This window comes from Triturus cristatus, chromosome 3_1 (assembly GCF_964204655.1).
Source record: "Triturus cristatus chromosome 3_1, aTriCri1.1, whole genome shotgun sequence".
Taxonomy (NCBI): domain Eukaryota; kingdom Metazoa; phylum Chordata; class Amphibia; order Caudata; family Salamandridae; genus Triturus; species Triturus cristatus.
The window spans coordinates 279888448-279909990 of NC_140583.1; the positions used below are offsets into that span (position 1 = coordinate 279888448).

The 21543-nt window shown below is 43.9% G+C and overlaps 1 protein-coding gene across 2 annotated transcripts in view; it reads right to left on the reverse strand.

Annotated features, from left to right (window-relative positions):
* The window catches only part of STOML1 (stomatin like 1), an 80282-nt gene that overhangs the window by 50702 nt on the left and 8037 nt on the right, over window positions 1-21543 (reverse strand). For both annotated transcript variants that reach the window (XM_085643897.1, XM_085643898.1), the window contains 4 exons: window positions 19526-19632; window positions 13269-13418; window positions 12558-12761; window positions 11595-11832 (listed from right to left, as the gene is read on the reverse strand). In XM_085643897.1, coding sequence (XP_085500023.1) covers window positions 11595-11832; window positions 12558-12761; window positions 13269-13418; window positions 19526-19632 — 699 coding nt within the window. The remainder of the gene's footprint in view (window positions 1-11594; window positions 11833-12557; window positions 12762-13268; window positions 13419-19525; window positions 19633-21543) is intronic.

A 21543-nucleotide genomic window follows, 5' to 3' on the forward strand; every position in this document is an offset into this window, starting at 1 on the left:
TTACTGCAGAGGGGAGCACAACATGAGGTACTTACTGCAGAGTGGAGTATACACATGAACACTCCAACGGAGGTACTTACTGCAGAGGGGAGCACAGACGTGAGCACTCTCTCTCTGTGGTACTTACTCCAGAGGGGAGCTCACTTGTGAGGTACTTACTCCAGAGGGGAGCTCACTTGTGAGGTACTTGCTCCAGAGGGGAGCTCACTTGTGAGATATTTACTCCAGCGGGGAGCTCACTTGTGAGATATTTACTCCAGAGGGGAGCTCACTTGTGAGGTACTCACTCCAGAGGGGAGCACACTTGTAAGCACTCTTTTCAGGCACAAAGGGTGTGAGCACTTTCTTATACACACCTCAGAGCGGAGCACACACGTGAGCCCTCTCCCTGAGGTACTTACTCTAGAGGGGAGCTCACTCGTGAGGTACTTACTGCAGAGTGGAGAACACACATGAGCACTCCTCCTGAGGTACTTACTGCCGATGGGAGCACACACGTGAGCACTCTTTTCAGGTACAAAGGGGAGCACCCTCGTGAGCACTTTCCTATGCACACCCCAGAGGGTAGCACACTCGCCAATGCTCTCAGATACTTACTCCAGAGGGGAGGATACTTGAGAGCACTCACTCAGATAATCCAGAGAGATCACACTCACAAGCACTTTTCCAGATGCTTACTCCAAAATGGAGAACAATTGTAAGTGCTCTCCCAGATGCCTACTCTAAAGGGGCGCCTACTGACGAGCGCACTCTCAAACACTTTCTCCTAAGGGGAGCACTCTTTCAGGTACTTTGTCCTAAAGGGAACACACTAGTGCGAACTTGTGCAGGTGCATACTCCAGGCGGCCGCGCACTTGTAAGCGCTTTTTTAGATACTTAGGCCTATGATGACACACATGTACCAGGCGGGCAACTAGAGCCAAATTTCGGGGGGGGGGGGCGGGGGGGGGGGGGAGTTGATAAAATTTCAGGGGGGGCTAAGTCTTCTAGCCACAGGCAGAACGGCTGTAAAAAGGGGTGAAAATACAACAAAAGCCTCATTAACGAGTAAATGGTCTTTTAAAGACCTGTTAAGTACTCGGGTCCGTCTGCAATTAGACGGACGCCAGCCCGCGAGGCTGTCTCAGCCGGGCTGACACACATGACGGGGGGGGGGGGCTGAAGCCCGGTGAGCCCAATGGGTGTTGCGCGCCTGACATGTACTTACTAGAGATGGGTGCACATTCACAACTTCACAAGCACTCTTACAGATGCATAGTCCTGAGGACAACACAATGCAAGCAATCTCCAATACTTACCCCAAAGTGCGGCACGCTCGGGGGCTTGCACTTGAATAGTTCATAGGGAGCACACACTCATGAGCACTATTTCAGATATATACTCTAAGGTGGGGGCATCTATGCGAGCACTCTGATACTTACTCCAAAGGCAAGCCCTTTCACAAGCCTTTTCTTATATACTTACTCCAAAGTGGAGTGCACTCTAGGATATATACTCCAAAGCAGAGCACCCTTGCGAGCAGACACTCCAATACTCACTCAGGTGGAGCACTCAAGCAAGCACTCTGGTATTCCAAAGGGGGCACCCTGGCAGCAGACTTTCAGATACTGACTCCAAAGGAGAAAACCCTTGCGAGCAGACACTCCAATACTTACTCAAGGGGAGCACTCACGCGATCACTCTCCGATACTCAAAGGGGGCATGCTTGCCAGCAGTCGCTCAGATATTTACTCCAAAGCAGAGCGCCCTTGCGAGCAGACACTCCAATACTTACTCAAGGGGAGCACTCCTGCGAGCACTCTGATACTCCAAGGAGGAGGGGGGCACCCTTGCAGCAGTCTCCCATATACTTTTTCCAGAGGGAGCACCCTTTGTGGAGCTTGGCTGCAAGCTGAAGTGAGACTCTCTTCTGTGTACTCTCGGCTCTCTTTTGTCTAGTGGTAGATTATGGGCATTGATAATCTAAAGAGTTTTGATTTCAATTGATGATGAAGCTTAAACCTGACTCCCCCTCCCCCTCCCTCCTCACCCCCCCCCCCCCCATATATTATCATAGCCGAGAGAACAGCCTCGGCCACTGCAGCAGCCTGCCTGTCTCTTTGTTCTGCTTTTAGCGAGATGTGAGGGGCTGATAAGGACTGGGAGTGGATTCTGCAAAGATAGGGCCTGAGCACTTTTATTAACTTCAATCATGAGTGTTATGTGGAACTTGTTCAGCCGTTACAGTGGGCTCCACCAGATAAGGGGGGGGGGGCTCCGGGGGCAGCTCTGATGCAGGAACCATACTTTAGACCCAATGACCCCACCCCCTTACTACATCTATAGAGCATCTCTATTCATATCCAAGCAAATCAGAGGAAACATATTTGTATTCATGGACATTTTAAAGCGCCAACCAGGCGTCGGAGCGCTTTGCATTGGTAGGAATATTTCGTGAATAGGCAAGTTTGGCAGAATGGTCATTAATTTAAATGTCGAATCAATCTAAAACATACAGTGATGAATGATGGTGAATTACCAGCCAGCGCAATTACACGTTTTACCGAGTGCAAATTTGCACCTGGTAACATCGTTCACTTGTCAGCATACATTTGCAACATATCTGTAAGATGTCTGCAGAAAAGGGCCACGGGTGGGGTGAATTGCTTGCACTAAGTGCCCATTAAGTCTTGGACTTGCCTGTTATTTCCCATTCTAGCCTAAAAATGTATGATGGGTGTTTACTGGGGTTTGGGTACCGTCTCCAGTCGGTAGCACTGGACTGTTATTACCACCGCATGTTATAATGTGGATTATGGGCGGGCCACCGGAATTGATTTTGTGGCTACGGTGATTTTTGCATAGTTATGGATTTGCCGCATTTGCCACATAATCCATCACCTGCTGCATAGTTTGAAAATGTTAACAAAAAAATAGTTTTAAGCTCAAACGGATCAAAAGTTTCTAAAAATGCGGTGACGCGTGTTGCTATGCAGGGGATGGCAGTTCGCAAAAGTTGACTGTTCACCCTTCAGTTTCATATGCCTTTCAGTTGCATATTGCTGTGTTTGGGCGTTAAGCTAGTACTAATACGGTGAAGCCTTTGTCCACTGTTAACGTGCAAAAATGGCAAAATAATGAACTGATACTATCGCAAAATGTGCAGCACCATGCCCAATAATTAGCATTTTCGTTCTGCGTCAGTCATCCTTGCCGCATAACTTGGTCCTCTCTAGCAGCATTATTCCAGTTGGCCCGACCATAGGATGTGTCCTCATACATGCAACCACACCCACACACGGTTCACTCAGGATGCCTTGCATCACACCTAGCCTCGAGCCCAGTGCCACGCTGTGGCGGTTCCTGTTGTGCGGAGACCTTTCTTCCACACACATGTACACAGGCGAACTTGAGATGGAAAGTCGCGGAAGCCGCAGGAGCCGGGCTGCCCGCTCTTCCTCTGCTGTGCTCGCTGCTAGATGTCAGCTGCTGATAAGCGGCGGGCCCTGATCCCCATTCTGATAAAGATTGCCAAACCCGATAAGAGCCGCTTATCTCTCCCCAGCAGGCGCGCGCTGGATTCCCTTACAATAAGAACAAGCATTGGCATAGCCAATAGGTCTCGCTTTTGGGACCTTATAAGTATTTAGTTATGCAACTGTTGCATGGCTAAACACTTATAAGGTCCCAAAGGCGAGACCTATTGGCTATGCCAATGCTTGTTTAGGGCTTGTGCCCTGAGTGAAATGGATACGAGCCTGCGCACGTGCGAGCATAGCCCCCTCTTCATCACAAACCTCAGCTGGCTTCCGAATAATGAATTAGTCAGCTCTGGCTTACGATGGCATTTGCTAAAGTTTACGGACTTGAACGCCATTTGCGTTCGTGATTTTGTACAACTCCGGGCAGTTTATTCAAAGACTCTTGAGAGTGAGTGAGAAAAACGTAGGACAGATTGCAGAAGACAGGCTCCTTTTGATGCCAACGAGAAATGTTAGCTGCACGATAGGAGAATGTCAAAGCGGCCGCGAACCATGTTCCGAAATGGGAGGAGGGAGATGCGAGCAGAGCATATGGTGTGCACTTTCGCAGCCGCTTTGATGTTCTCAGTGGCCGCGCAGCTCACTGAGAACATCAAAGCGGCCGCGAAAGTGATCACGCAGGCAGACAAATGGTGCGCGCGCCCGGAGCACATGCACTGTAGCTAGAGGCCTGAAAAGCCACTAGTTTGCACTTCCAAATCCCGCTTAGTAAAACTCTCGCCAGAGCAGCGCTAAAGCGCTGGCTCAGGCGAGACCTAAAAGCGGATGATGACAACGCGCAGGGCTCCCAACAATCTGTCCCACCGCTAATGTGATTAATGCTGGCACTTTTTATTTTTATTCCGTGATGGCATGGATGGTGGGGTCAGGGCAGAGAGGGGCTGCTTACATTTGCACTTTTTTGCACACGCAAGCACTCTGAACAAGCGTGGCCACGCGTGCCAGGTCGGCGGCGATAGTGAAAGCGCCGCATTTGGAGCAAAGGTGCACCAGGGCCAGCGCGACCGCCATCTGTTTCCAATTAAAGCGACCGTGAGACGCAGGCGAGATAGTTGGAAACAGATGGCGCCGCTGCGTGCTCTCGAGACACATAGGCTATGGGAGGGAACATTTAAAGATAAGGCGGGACATACCCGAGCCTTTGGCCATTTGCGTGCTTTCTTTTGTGGAAACCTTACGCAAATGGCCAAACAAACGCGTGGCCGAATAAAAAAAACACATGAGGAAAAGATGTGTGAGATGGAAGTCCTTACTAAAAGCCTCAGAGAGAAGCACATGCGCGCTGGCTCAGGCCAGACCTAAAAACTAGGCAGCAGCAGAAAGCAGCACTGTGCAGGCTGATATCTTGTAGCCTGGAGCATGGTTGTCCTAATTGCACTTTACGGTGAGAGGAGCAGGGATGTGCCAATGTGCGCCGGGTGTGGTGGCTCAGTACACTACTGCATCCACTCCAGAAACCTGTGTTTGACCTTGTGGTCAAAGATTAAAATCCCAGCGGGTCCACTCATTTTCATCCTTCAGAGTTGATAAAATGAGTACCACGGAGTTTGATCACAATACAGACTTGTAATTCAGCACCAAGATACACCAAAGGGGTGTATGTGTGCTTTACAAACGCAAGTATTATGATATGCTTGTATATTTTTTACATTTTCACAGCCGCATTTATTGAACATCATCACACACTGCCTGCAGCAAGAATACATTTAGTGGTTGTCAACCCCTCTGAGACCACCCAGACAGTATGGCTTAAAAAGTAGCCAGATTTACAAAAGAAGAGTCAGTTCTTTTTAATACACACTTCCTAAATGTATACCACTTTTATTTTGGCACCTGGGCCTATTTCCTACCGCAGTTCGACCCTGGATATAAGTTGGGTTTTAAAAAACACCTAGATGGCTTAGCTATCCGGGCTCCCAGTAACGTCTTCCCGGGAGTTTTGTGGTAGTGATAGGCAGAGTGGGCTGCCGCTTCACACCATCTACCACTATATACGTACCTCAAGGCTATATGATGACCCCCCCAAATCTGCCACTCTTGGACAAAGAAGTTGTAGTGTGTGCTGTCCTAGTGGCCCAAAACTAAGCAGATTCTCGCCATAAGCCATTAGGAGGTCATGGTTTGAAGCCACAGGCAGCGATGACCTCAGAATTTACAAATATATGAGAGGTACAATAAAGCTGTTTAAAATACAGAGATGATTGCACATGCATTTTACAAGAAGCTGCACTCTTTCACAAGTAACTTGCGACTTCAGATCGCTTTTAAATACCTTGTTATTCAGAGGACTGCTGATTGGTTCTTTTTCATCCTACCTGCCACATCAGAATAGCAGTGTAGAGGAGCCACAATATCACGAGGTGGGAAGAGAGCCAGAAATGTGCTAGTGACAAGTCAAAGGTGTTTTACTACTTAATGCAGCTGGTGCTAAAAGTACTGGGAAAAATGCGTATTTTGTCAAGGAAACGGTAAAGGTGAAAGAACTTCAGACCGATCTCACTCCTCCCCTTCCCAGCCAAGAGACCCATAGAGAAGGCCATCAACGCCCAACTCTCCGAGTTCATCGAAATGAGCCACATCCTGGACAACCTCCCAATCCAGCCTTCGTAGTATCCGCAGCACAGAGACTGCACTCCTCGCCACCACAGACGACATCCGCTCTCTGCTCGACAGGAGTGAGACCACAGCCCTCATTCTAATTGATCTCTCGACCGCCTTCGACACCGTCTCCCACCGCACCCGAATCACAAGACTCCACGACATCTGCATCCGCTACAAGGCTTTGAACTGGATCCACTCCTTCCTCACTGGCCGGATCCTGAGAGTCAGACTACCGACGTTCCTCTCAAAACCCACGGAGATCAGCTGTGGAGTAACCCAGGGTTCCTCCCTGAGCCCCACCATCTTCAACGTCTACATGGCCCCCATGCAGCCATCGTCAAAAGCCTTGGACTTAACTGTGACTCCTTCGCCGACGACACCCAGATGATCCTCTCCCTCACCAATGAACCCACAATCGCTAGAATCAACTTCCACAATGGAATGAAGGCCATTGCTACCTGGATGAAAGACAAGATTGAAGTACTCATCCTGGGACTCACCCCTTCAGCCTGGGACGATTCCACTTGGCGAGCTGCTCTGAGCTCTCTCCCCACCCTGACGGACCATGCACGCAACCTCGGCATCATACTGGACTCATCACTCACTATGAACCGCCAAATCAACGCAGTCTCCTCAACCTGCTTCCACACGCTCCGCCCGCCCGCTTCAAAAGACATTCAGATGGATCCCCACAGAATACAGACAGATGGTCACCCACGCACTCATCACCAGCAGACTCGACTACAGCAATGCCCTCTATGCCGGCGGCACCCAGAAACAGCTCAAGAAACTACAGATTGTCCAAAATGTCGCAGCCAGACTGGTCCTCGACATCTCCGCTGCAGCCACATCACGCAACACCTGCGACAGCTCTACTGGCTCCCAGTAAACAAGAGAGTCACTTTCAAACTCCTCACTCATGCCTACAAAGCTCTACACTACGAAGGACCAGCATACGTCAACCACCGCCTCACATTCCAAGTACCCGCGAGACAACTCTGATCTTCCCAACTCATTCTCGCCTCCGTCCCCAAGATCCACTAGACCAGAACAGGAGGAAGGTCCTTCTCCTACCACGCCGCCAAGACCTGGGACATCCTGCCCCTGCACCTTAGGTAATCCGCGTCGCTGACCCAGTTCAGGAGGGACCTCAAGACCTGGCTCTTCGAATAATCCTCCACCCAGTCTGACCAGTAGCCTTGAGACCCTCACAGGCGAGAAGCCGTGCTATACAAGTCCCTGGTTGATTGATCGATTGGCATGGCAATCGGGTTGTCATGCCACACCAGCATGCTCACTGCATACTGTTTTAGATACTTGCATGGTAAAGCACAGTTGAACAGTGTCTTCTGAGGAAATTCAGCCACCAGGGGGCAGTGCTCAGATAAGACGAACCTTCTACAATGAGCAGTGGCTACTGTCTACCAGAAATCATGCCTACCATAATGCAGTAGCACATTCCCACAATTTTGAGCACAACCAGAGGTTAATCTGTGTAGGTGGGCCCAACCAGTACCTGTTTTAGGGGACCAGGATTCTGTCAGTCCTTCCTGCTGTCAGCAGTCTGGTAGCTCATTGGAAACTATGTTCTTGCATTCACAGTCGGTTCAAGCTTACAGGCATTGGAACTCTGCCCTACCCATTTAAATTTTAGACAAGAATTTGTTTACAATATTGAAGATACACAGTACTGCACTATGCATAACAAAACTTAAAGCCTGCTTCTACAGCCATATCCCACACTGGGAAACAATTAAAGAAACTCAAAACTAAATTTGTATATAGGCTCACCAAAACCTAGTCTGACTAACAGCGACTATGACCTACTCACCTGCACCGCAATGGGCAAGGCTACTGGAACAATATGGCAGCGAATGGCTAAATTATGTGGTAAAATTACGCAGCATGGAAAAAGTACCTTTTGAGGTACGAAATGTAAAATTATTGGCATACTAGGCTATGAAAGACCCCTCATGTAGCATTCTATAGGGTTATTGTCGATTTTGGCTTTTTAACACGCACTGATTAAGAAGGACGACCAGAGGAAAGACAAAGAGTTCATAAGAAAAAAACTATACACATTAAGCAGGTCTATTTATAACAGCATTTAGCAACAAATAATGATTCTGTATTTTGTATAAAATCATTAAAACTGCCCTTGCTCTCTCCCAAAGTAAAAATGTTTGAGCAACATATATTCAATGTTCTTATCTCAGAAAATAATCCTTCTCGCAAACACGTTGGGTAATAAAAGCTGTGCCTATTTCATTTTACCCTTCACGGCTAGGTTTATAATATTTTCTTCTGTTTAGGATTTACTATGAGTTTGCACTAAAGAAACTGTGAAGCAGCTACTTCCCAAAGTAAAAAAAGCAGCAAAACAGTCTTCCAGATAATGTATTTATTATGCATTTGACATTGAGGCATATATGTAAATTTACTTCAGAAAGAGAAATCTGAAACACCCCAGCTCATGTTGTTTGTAAGATGCTGGCAAAATATCCTTCTCCCACCCCACAAATAAAGTTGGAATCTAAATATTTTCAAACCTCTTAAATATCATATTTTTGGACAAAAGTAAAAAAGAGCATTTTGAGCATTTGGTCCAAACAGTCCAACTTACAGTTCTAAAAATGTGGATGTTTTTCCACAAACAGCAGTTTTTGCTTGATGTTTGTAAATTTCTTCCATATCTCTCTGTAATGCTGTCACTTTATGTACATTTCACATTTCTGCCTACATATTTGTGCCTTGAGTACTAGAGTAAAGTTTGGTGGGGGCCTGGCGGTAGCACTTGCAGTCCTCTTTTCAAGTTTTGCACCAATTAAATTTGCAGCACACTTATACAAAATAACAGTGATAGAGTGAGGCAGAAGAAATATGACATTTCCAGGATCACACAGATTTGGACAATTCTCTCTTTGCCTATCGTAAGGAAATGCCTCGTTTTGCATGACGTTTTGGACGGATGCTGTTGGTGTTTCGACTCTGAGAGTGCACTGAGGCCTGCTAACCAGACTTAAGTGCCAGTGTCCTAACCCTTTGCAAAGTATATATAGCATTGGCTATCCCCAATTAGCATAAGTTAACTTACTTCTAAGTCCCTTATATATGGTACCAGGGGTCCCCAGGTCATGCCAGTTAAAGTGTCCACCCAGGGTTGCAGCACTGATTGAGCCACCCTGACTGTGACAAGGCACATCATGGCTCCCAGCCTGACACTGCAGATTGGAAGAGCAGTTTTAAAGCTGCCAGTTCGAATTTGACATGTAAACGTATGGCAAAGCCCAAACCTGCCTTAATGGTATACATATAAAACACCTCTAAGGATGGTCTATCAAGCCCCAAGGCAGGGTGCTGTATATTATTAACTAGGACATATATTTCCATTTGTCCTAACAATAAATCCCACAAATTGTGTTTTTTCTGTGGATGTGTTGGTAGACCCATTGGCAAGTGCAGGGTTACATGCTGACCCCGCAGCTGTGCTAACTTCTGAACGTGACTACCGAAATTGGTACTACAAGGTATCCAATTAATAGTGGCATCCAACCTGATAATACCCAAGTCGGATTGAATCTCACTATGAAGAAAAGGCTGCCTCCTGGGCTAGCACAGGAAGGAATGTGCTTGTGGTACCTGACTTATGGAAAAGTCGTTCCATAGCCCCAGACAGAGAAGGTGAACTTCAAGAGTCAGGCGGAGGACTCCCTGTTCCAGTACAAGGGTCATTTAAGCTTGAGACTGCTTTGTTGACACTGTAACTGTGCTAATACTCCTTATTGGCCCCCATGACCTTCTCCATATTGGAATTGATCACTCAGTCCTAGCCCTAGTGGTCAAACACAACTCTTTAAAGGTTTAAAAAATTATAAAACTTTACGGTTATCAATATATGTTTGCACTTTTGAGTGAAAAGCTGAGATTTGCGTTTTACTGATAAATCTATGTCTCCAGAACCCGCTGTTGGATTTTGCTCATTGTGGTGTCTAAAAAGTCATAAAATTATAATCTATTTTTATAAATAGGTGTCAGATTTCTTTCATGTGTTTTGACTTTCTTATTTCATTGCTTAGTGCACCTAAATAGTTTACACTTGTTTCTTTGTTTAAGCCTTGCTGCTCGAAGCCACAGCTACTCAGGGTTGAGCTAAAGGTTTAACATACGAGCCTGACAGGGCACAAGACAGTTCTGTGAGTGTATTACATGGTGAGGTAACCACACCATATAATACTCCACAATTCTCACACTTATCCAATGCAGGGCTTTGACCATCATGGCCATGGTTGCAGCGAAACAGTAGTCTGCTTTATGCAGACTTGAAGGCAGCCTAACTCACATTTCTAGACTTTGCTGCACGCTGGAATTGGTTATTACATGAGCATTGCGAGAGCAGGCTCCCCAAACAATGGGGGCCGAGGCTCTTCTTCATTCTCTCTGCATTACTGGTATGCCAGCTTCAGTAACACATTTGTCTATTCACTCGTCTTTTTTTTTTTTTATAAAGTAGATAGTTCTCGACTATAGAAATAAAGTCCTGTTATTTGCCACCAATGACTATGTTCTGTTTCCCTTTGTGCTGAATGCATGATTAATTTTATGAATATATAAAATGAGTTTTTGCATTTTTAACTTTTTGATGCCATTTTATTTGTATAATTCAGATAGCTTACGGAGAGCCAGTGATCTTATTAACCTATGGGTTTAGCTATGGAGATTTTTACTTTACTTGATGCACTGGCAAAGGGAGATGGGCTTGTCTGAGGCTTGAGGGCCATGTTGTAATGAAGAAACAGATGGCCATACAAAAGATATCTCGCCAAGAAAAGCCACAGATACAGAATAGGAAAGTAGTATTATTGGTGGAGTATAAATGTACACGGCATAGTCCTACCGGGAGCACGATAACTTCTCTGCTCAGTCTAAAACTACTACAACCGATTTCCACTACAACTAACATATCAACATTTCACAATATCCGAACCAAGATATTGCAGAGTGAGAAAGAAAGCAACAATGAAAGACCCTTAGATGTCGGAGAATCTGCTGAATGAGACCCAGGGGCAAGAGCATACCGGTATATTGCAGCAAAAGGAGTAAGGGAACTCCTTCAACTTGGAATTGGACTCCCTTCAGGGCAAACGTCAATGCTCCCAGCTTGTTATGTTATGGAGATTTATACAGCGTACTATCACCCGGGAGGTCATCCTGATGCTGAACAGGTGTGAATCTAGCCACACATAAGTCCTAGTGGGACTACTTAAAAAGCCAGGATTTCAGCTTCTAATGGAATTCAAGAAGTGAGGAGGAAACTCTTGTATTTAAGTGATACAGTCATGTTTACAAGGCAAGTGCAATGCAGTCTTTTACTCAGTTAGGCAGCCCACAGCAGCAGAAGAACATGCATTTATTTTCTCAACACTACATACAAAGACATTGATCTGTCCAAAACTCAGCTTTACAGTCCTTACCAGCAATCAAGTCTCGATCTTGGGCTGCATTTTGATTTGCGACAGCAAGGCTGTTGCTGAGGAAGTGCATTGCTAGCTGCTGGAAAGGCCCAGCTAGCCCTTCCATTCCTGGGATGGATGGTGGCATGATGAGGTTGCTGGATGGCATGTCATCGGGCTGCCTCAACACTGCTTCCAAAATCAACTCCACACGGTCCACCTCTAAGCCCCAGTTCTTGGTCTTGCTGTTGATGTCCACCTAAGCAAACAGTGGAAAAGACAAGGAGCTAAATATGGGAGATAAATCAATATCATATGCACATTTCACACTGCATGCTAATGTGTAGCACAGTGCCAGCATCAAGATATCACACCTGGGTAAATAATCTATCTAATCCTTTCTCTACACTGAGCAAGATCTGCTACACTCTGTATGCCTTCATCATTTCGAAATGTCAGGAGACCTCCTGGTAGACTTACTACATCATTGATCCAACCACCTCTAATGTCTGCTGGAGTCACATAAAAAGATTCACTTGCACAATATGGGTCTAACTCATTTCATATATCATAAAACTCATCAAGAGCAATGGATGCTACATATAGTCACATTACAGGCTTTGGAATAGTCTCAGTCATTGTCATGTGTGTCGCTGGCACAATGCAATTTAAAGGCATAACTCGCTCAAGTAAGACTCCTCTAAAAAGCATGAGGTCGGTAACTGGGAAAGACTGAGCATTTGTTGATGTGATTAAAACCACAAACAGTGCAGCAGTCTCTCCTAATGAATAACACTTGACAAAATAAGATTCCTCACACCGTTCCAAAATTAAGCTGACCAGCTTCAATTCATATTCAAATGTCTGAGGAATCATAGCCACACAGTGTGTTTGTGAGTATATGGAACTTTAAAGTGCTAAGCCATGATCCAGTGCCTGCACAAAAAGTTAAATTCACCAATGAGCGGCTTTACATGAACTCACCAGCAGCTGGTCACCTAAGCGCAGTTTGTCCATCTGAATCTCACGCAAGTTCTTCTTGATCAGCATGGCAGTCATGAGGTTCTGAGCCGTCATGCGTGTAGAAGTATTGAGGTCCTGAACAGCCATGACAGACAAGACAGGATTCCAAACACGGAACTGAATGTCAGCACCAATGGAGATCACAGCCCTGTCTTTCGAGGTCACCTGCATGGAGACATGAGACACATACTCTGTCGGAATTGCAGACTCTGCTTCAGTTGTAAGGCACTTTCTAGTTAAGCGTATGGACTTTTGCTGCCTATTAGGAAATGTGGCAAAAGCACAGGGCTGACCACCAACAGAGAAAGCTTTTGGAATATCTGTTTTGTATCATGATGAGTATCTTCATGTTATATTAGGCATATATTTGTATAGCGTGTGGGGTATAACATTGTCACTCTGTTTCATCTCTAGGGTTTCAAAAATACTTGCACCAGTCGTACTCTTAAAAATTATACCTAGGAGGAGAGGATTCCCTCACTCTAATAAAACCACCTCAGCAGTGTTTCAACATAAACCCTGTTGGTGCAGAGGACTCAAACCGTGTGAGAACTTGTTGACATAATATCCCACATCCATTGAGAAGGGAGCGCATGTTGTCTACTTCCTATGATTTAGAAAACCTTGCCCCACACTGTGAAGAGCACAGCATTACATTTGGGCACCACTCACCTTACATGGTGGGACACTGAAGGCTTTTGTACGCAGGTCCACCCGCTGCCATTGATCAATGAAGGGTAACAGCAGGATGAGACCAGGACCCCGGGGAGCTTTAATCCGTCCCAGACGGAAGAGAACCACTCGCTCATAATTGGGAACTGTCTGGAAGTAAAACACATACAATCAGTTGAGAAGCATTCTTCTTTCAAGAAAAAGAAACACTGGTCTGAGAAGCAGAGTAATACTATTACCCAACAGGATAAATCAGAGGGATCCAAAAGTTCAGCCCTAGTGTCAGCTGTGCTCACTGCTTCACCACCTGTTTAGTTATTCTTTCTTCATATACGAGTTCTCCACATATCATATCACACAAGCTTCTGTCCAAGTTACTTTGTTTATGGCAATATCTATCAAGTCATGTGAAACACTGCCGATGATACTCTTTGATAGTGTCCATACTTGCTGTGTTGCCAGAAATACCTGAAGTAACAATGCAGAGCCCCGCCCCATATGAAAATGAGCTAACTCCAGGCAGCCTAAGGAGCTCCATGAACTCTTAAAGGGGGTGACTACAATTGACAAAATACATTGGTTACTGAGTGATGACAATGCAAATACCAAAACAAGCCACTGTCTTTTTGATTAGAATATCTAGTGCTACTTTTCTGGACTAGTAGCAGAGAGCCAACTACCACTGTGTGCTATAGCCCGATGCCCAGGACAGATTGTTTGGAGTCAAGGGCTACAATTCATGTATATTCTGTCCTTGGGACTAGTAGACCCAACCCCCTACAGCACAAACCCTTTGCCTGCCAGTTTACAGTACCATATTATATAGATAAGGGAAGGACACTGTCTGCAGTTAAGGTAATATTTGTATCATGTGGTAATGTTGTTCAAATGTGTATTTATGGTTTATTAATGCAAAGCCTTTATTATTAGGGTGAGCGCTCTAAATAAATGTTGTAAGCTCGGACTGCACTACTGACAGTGGTTCCAGTATAAAAATGTGTACACACGTTTTCAAACTTTAGCAATATAAGGCTATGTATAATGCTCCCAGAATGCTCTCTGATGCTAATATTTGCAGCAGCTTGAAAGCAAGAATGATGATCGTTTGCTTTCAAAATAAAATGTTCACCGAAAATATAAAAGTAGGAAAAAAAACATTTTGCTAAACTACTGTAAAAGTTTAGGTACAATTTATTTGCAGCATCATTTATTAAAATGTGTTGATGTATGCCAGTATTTCTCACAATTATTCCTAATGGAAAATAAGTGTAACCAGTTTCAATAAGATTATGGGAAACAAGCACTGGCAAAGGCAGTAGGTCTGAAATTGGTGGTCAGCCTTTTGATTTTGTGAATGCGTGACTTGTTTTGGCATGGTTTTTGTAAAATCTTTTTGGAGTGGAAACTGCTTCGCCCTCACCATTATAACAAACATTGGCAAATGCAAAAATAGTTTTTGGACTCAAAAAGCACTCATTGTCACAGTAGTTCCTGGCACTGAACAAGACTACCACTTTTTTCCCAACCTTGGAAGAAGTTTTACGTGTGTCCTTGTCAGGTATAAATTTCCAACCTTTCCCAGAATGGGAAAAGATTAGAGAAGAGTTGCTGAAAACCCTTAAAACATGTAAGTTAGTAGGTTTGCACTGACTCAAAAGGGCATTCAAAACATGGAACTATTGTTTACCACTATCTTCAGGACAAGTATGTAGATCGGCGGAAACATGGCAACATAAGGGAAATTGCTAGTATTCAAATTCTTCTGTGGTATGAGCCCTGGCATAACCAGGGATGCTATATCATCGTATATAATGAGATTGCTGCCATAATTTATCACCACATTACATGGCAGAAAAGGGCCGAAAGTAGATTTATGAACCAACCTGCGCCCTGGGCAAGTAGATATTTTATTAAATTCTGCACCCTTGTAAACAAATGGAATCTACCAGTTTTCGAGTGTCAGGCAACCAAAAACAGAAAGCTGGTTGAGGGAGATATGGGCCAGGGTCATGGAACCAAAATGTGCTTCTCAGTATTTGAGTCCAGAATCTAAACAAAAACCTAAGTTTTTCTCAGTCTTGAAACTGTACATTTTGTCTATTATGGGACAAAGAGCAGTTTCATGGCTTTGCATCAAGATACTGCTGTTGTCTCTACATTGTGTTAAGTTTGCAGCAATGTTGTACAGCTCATGGCAGAGATTATATAGGTTTCTGAGTCACAGTAATATGTAATAGAATCTAAAATGATACATCTCTAAACTATTGGCGTAGGATTGATTATTTAGTTAGTTATCACAAAGGTCAGTTGGACTCTCAATAATGTAAGTAGGTAGGATTAGAAAATATAGGTTGCCTGGCCAAGAAAGAGTGATGAATTTAAATGGCCAATGACCAACTGACAAGCAGAGACTAGGCAATGAAAGTGGCGATGCCCAGTGCCTACAGTCCATAGTGTACAGCCAAACAGACCGGCTCTGAGAGATGGAAGGGTGAATTGTACGCCCTGCACTGCGAGCGCAATATGCACAACTAGGGGCTGTGTGTCATCGGATCGGCTCTTGGGCAGGAGACTAAACCCAGAGCATGGCAAAAGCTACGCCGTCCAGCCAAACCCTATTGCACATGTCCAAAGGTCATGATCAGTGACTTTGGAGACACTGGAACTTGGCAAAGGGCATGGCAAACAAACATACCCTATGCCCACTGCCCAATCAACATGGTGGAAGGCTTTCCATGTGGTACGGGACTAGGCACTGGTTTTGACCCAAGGCCACATACTGTGGTGAATGCTCATTACACAAGTCTTTAGGCTGAGCTTAGGTTTTTTTTCTGGCAAGGAAACAAGGTGTATGTTTGCCTAGTGTCAAAGCACAAAAACAAAAAACAGTGCTTAGCGGCCACCGCTTTTGAGCATTGGTACCACATATGCGTCCTATGCATCCTTTGGCCGTTTCAGACATTCAAAGCGTTACCTGGCCAGTGATGCTCTGGAGGCTGAAGGACTGGTAGCAAACATGTCCAAAGCCAATGCCCTGCATCCTATGCCCACTGTATTTGGAAAAAACATGCACTATGTGTTCTAAGTACAGAGACAGGGTATACAAATTTACAAAAAGCTTTGACATTCAATTAAACGTTGGCTAAGGTTGTTTAGGAAGCATTCAAGAGACCTAAAACAAAAATATCTTAAAGCTACTGTGATGCTGCTTGTATGACACAAAACCTGCCCACATTACAAATTCACCAGATAATTGAGCTCTACAATCTTAACGCCTGCCCCAAAAGCACTGTTCATGAACTCCCATGGTGTTACAAAAGACATCTCAAATCACATTACTGGTTGAACACATATCCCATCATGAATGACATCACTAAACCTGCTCAATATGTTGCCAAAGGTTTGACTATTATCCAAATTAGCACTAGAAGTAACTTTGTTAAGACCTTTTTTCAAGCTTGTGGTCAAAGATAAAATAGTCTCTGGGCTGACCACCCTTACTTACTAAGCACAAGACATGGACTAAAGCCAGTCATATTTGGGCTATAAAGTAAAAGCCCTAATTGAACATCTTAGTTCCACAGTAATTGAAGCACCAAAGCCTGTCCAATATTGCCCCAGCCCAGCATGTAATGCTCTATACTCAAGCCATTTTCTACAATAACCCCGTATGTATATCTCCTAGGCCAGAATGCACAATGTCCCTTTATGTAAAGTAGCATTCTTAGGACAGTATCCACAATATTCCAGTATGTAATGCACTATTCCCTAGCTAGTCTCCATACTGGGCTCTCATGTAGAGTAACGAAGCTAGGCCAGTATCCACAAAAAACTAGTACAAAAAGCAACATCCTGAGGTCGGTATCACAAATCACCAGTGTGTTAATATCGTGCTTAAATGGCACAGTTGTTCCAGGTGGCGGACACCAACACTTATTTTTGGATTTGGGATTTATTTTTCATCAAACAACTTTGATCCTGAGCCAAAGGGAAAAATTCGGAAAAGAGAGCAAAAAGGGGGAAGAGAAATGTAGGAAAACAAACAGAGAAAACAACAGCTAAAAATAACCTACAGCAGTGAGAAAAAGAGATAGGAAGTGTAGGATGACGGAGGAAAGAGGCATGAGAGAGAAACAAGAATAGGCAGCCTTGGCATTCAGCATCCAAGACTAGGCAGCCTTGGTATTCTGCCAACACAGCAGTATTTTCCATCACCCTACACTTCCTATCTCTTTATTTAACAGGACCACAGGTGGGGCAAATAGCCTAGAGCAAACATCAATCCACACATGGTCCTGTGCCTGCTCCATTCTTTCTTCCCCGGCTGGGCCTCCAATGTCCAGGAATTGTGTAACCCATAGGCAAGTGAGAAATAGGCAAGAGAACCAACCACTATAGCAGAATTACGTTCAAAGATGGACAAGCAGCCCCTCTGGCCCCAAAAGCAGCTTCCCGCATACTGGAAAATTCCTGGTGGCCAAGCCCACCGTTGTCAATATTGATATGATTTATCTTGCCACCAGTGGTGACTTGTGATGTCATATGATATTAAGTGTGAAGTCATGAGCCGAGCAGGCACAAGTAAATTCCTTGCTCTTGTTAACCCATGTCATAAAAATCCCTAGGGGCCAGATGTATCAAACAGTTGTACCCATTCTGTGTCTATGGGAAATTGTGTTCCTACATCTGGCCCCAAGACTCATCTTGTGAAAGAACAGTTTAAGGAAGTTAGTTCTGTACTAAGATCAGTAGGCGTGCAGCATCATACATAAACAAAAAGAACGCTGTTATTAAACTTTAATTGAACTGAAGTGTTGGACATGACCCAAAAATAAAATTCACTGAAATGTTTGTGTTATGGTGAACTACGCAACCATTACCCTCGGTGCACTACTTATGACCTCACAATCTCATGTATGAGATTGCAAATAGCAACACATATTGCTCGTGCATGCAGTTACAGCAACCTTTTTATCTACGTAAACAGATGACATCAGAAAACACATTGATGACATCAGCGAAGCCCAATAGAATCAATGGATTGACAATAACATTTTCCTACCCTTTGGTTTGGGGGCCATTTTATGCCCGGGTACCTGTTTCTATGCTCAATCCAGGTTTCAGAACTAGCCCCGCAAAGTGATGCCAATAATGAGCTTATACACTTTTTGATTACGTTGTAATTGATTACTTTCCATATGGCCACTGTTCACATTTATCCCATCGCATCTAGCGGTAATTAGTCCCCTTAATCTAAAGGTACCATCCGGCTCATACTATGACGATCTTATTTCATGATTTTTCTTACACTACTGTGGAAAACATTTTAAGTGCAAACCAAATTAAAGTTTAATCTTTGCATCCTCATTGTGATAGTTATGTAATTTGTGAGCAATAGCAATTAATAAACCAATGCCATACAAAACAATACTATGAAAGTAACTTCTAGTGATAGTACATGGAACTGTTGCAGCCAGTGTTCAGTTGGTTACCACATGCCAAGCTTTCACCAAGAGCCAACAGAGCATTACCAAAATGCATCACCCGTGGGTGCCGGGGCAGTGGGACTGTGTACAGTGTGGCCAAAAACCACACTCTACGCCCACGGTCCAACCGGCACAGCCAAAGACTGAGCCCTTAAGGTTCTGGGGGCAGGTGAAGAAGGCGCAGAGGTATGCCACTGTATTCTAAGTACTGCTAACAATGAACACTTGCAAAGAGGAAATTCCTTGAAATTACAAATATAATTGCTGAATTATTGTGAATTAAAACCCAATAATGATATCTTTTGTTTTGTTAATCCGATTAAACTGCTGCTTATTGGCTATTCAGACACACATTTCTGTTAAATAAGGGTTTCCATTCAGGTCAAAACTTCGTTTTGGAAACTATATTATGAATCGCTAATAGCATTTTTGGATTCTGTCCTTGCAAGCCTCTTGCCCTTTGGTATTATGGTTTAACTGTGCAAGCTTTCATAAGCTGTTCACAAGTTTAGGGAAAGCCATGGCTTTAGGACACATGAGGCGTAGGGCATTTCAGCATAGCAGCATAGACAATGGAAAAACGAGGAGGAAAGGAAGAGATGGCTTCATAGTCTACCTGAATACAAACTCTTACTGAAGCCGGAGCTTCCTGCAAAATCTATGAGTGGCATTATAGGACTAAAATACATAATTACACATATGTCTTGATTTATGGAAAGGGTAATGGAACTGGCGATGGATTTACAACATAAGGCAAGCTGTCGTCCTTACCTTTAGCGCAAACCATCCAGAGATGGGGAAAGTGATAATAAGCAGTATTAAGACGAGAGATGAGATGATTCCATGACACATCCATGAAAGCCAGCTCTGGGAGCGATCTGTAGAATGATCAGATAAAAAGATATGGCTGTATCATGACTGGCCCTTTACAACGTGTGATATAACCAGACTGCAAATGGAATTATTCTTTTACAAAGGCAACAAATGTAATGCCCCTCTTTTTCACAGAGTACTAAAACATATGCATTAGTACTGGTGCTCACAAGTCCACCTACAAAGATTGTTGGGTAATTAGTTTCTGCTTCGCTTCTTGTCTCAAGAGTGTACCCCTGCATTTTGAAATTCTTCAACTTGGTATCAGTCTTTCTTCCTTAATTTATTGTCGTTTTATGTGTTTCTCACCTCATTTCCTCCTTTTCTCTTTCATTTTCTCATTATTTGTTCCAGCCTTACATTTCTTTCAATCATTCTTTAATTTATCAGTTCCTTTTTCATCTTGAGTCAAATCTTCCTTACCTTTTCTATGTCCTGCTTTCTTATAGGTCTTTGCCTCTCTTTCCCCTCCCTTCACATTCCCATAGCTGTCAAGGTTTCAGATTGCTTATGAGAAACATTTTCATAATTTCATTGTAATTATGAGTGACATTCAACGACTAGGAGTGATCCTTTCTTACGGGCAAAATCAAGCAATGAAGACAAGGGAAATATGTAAACATATATGGCAAGTTTTCAGATTGCTTATGTGTGACATTTCCGTGGTTTATGTGAACTTATGAGTCACATTGAACTGTCACATGTGTGACACTTAGACTGACACTTTGTCTGAAGTAAAACCAAGCAATGAAGTGCATGAGAACAGATAAATATCACAAATTACACCCTTTTCAGCATTGAAAAGCTCTAAAAATATCTTGAAACTGCTGCAAAACCCCTGAATAGCAGGTTAACACTTCCTTTATAATAGCCACTAATTCTCTTCATATTTTGCGGCAGTCCATCTTATACTGTATGTAATACAATTTTAAAACAATGTGTATATTCACGGTTGTTTTAGTCGCAGTCTGGGACATCATAGCAACACAGAAGTCACTATCCCCCAATGTGCCAAGCAGGACAAAATTCAGTTTCTCTCTAGTTAAACACACAACATTTGCAGTTATTTCATTAACCAACTGAGGTTTCAGGATGTTAACATAAAAGAATGTATTTCCCATACATTTCTTTAACTTGTGTGATTAATCATCTTTCATTTAGGTGTGTGTTTATTTTCTATGTAGTTACCTAAAATAAAAGATGAACAAAATAGTTATAGAATATTGTTTTCCTGTTTCTGATTCTGAGACCTAGGCAGCATTTGCTGCTGGAGCAGTCAGAGTTAATGCCCATGTACGCCCTAAAAACCTCTGCAGTTTCAATTTTTAGCAAATATGTAAGACTAGCTTCAGAGCATGGCATCTGAGCCATTTATTTCAAATGATTCTGACAGTATGACTTTCACAGTTGCACGGGATGGAAATTGCCACATTTCTTTCATGGCCATTAATATATGAATACTATTCATTCTACTTGTGAAACACAAAATAAATCCCCCTCCCCTTCATTCCCCGCCAAATGTCGGTGTTCCTGGCATAACATATAAATGAAGGAAATCATGGGCTGAATGCTGTAAACTGCCAGGAAGTGTGGCCCAGTATGTTCAAGTCGTAATTGCTGAAGAGAGCGGATGAAGTTGGTGCAGTCATTAGACTGAGAGTACGTGAGTCACCAGATTGCTGTCTGTCCACAAGAGTCTGGGAGTGTGTCTTACAGGCTTAGCACTTCGCTGGCTTGCTTTATCACGATGTGTGAGATGTCTTGGGGCTGAAGTTCTTCAACCGGAAGGGGCATGGCGGGGGCTAGGGCTGCAGCAGTAGGCGTCAGTTTTAAGTTTGTGTCCTAGTCGAACTTAAGGAGAGTCACAGGCATCAGTTTTACTCTCCTCACTCATGAGAGTGTCACTAATATGTGAA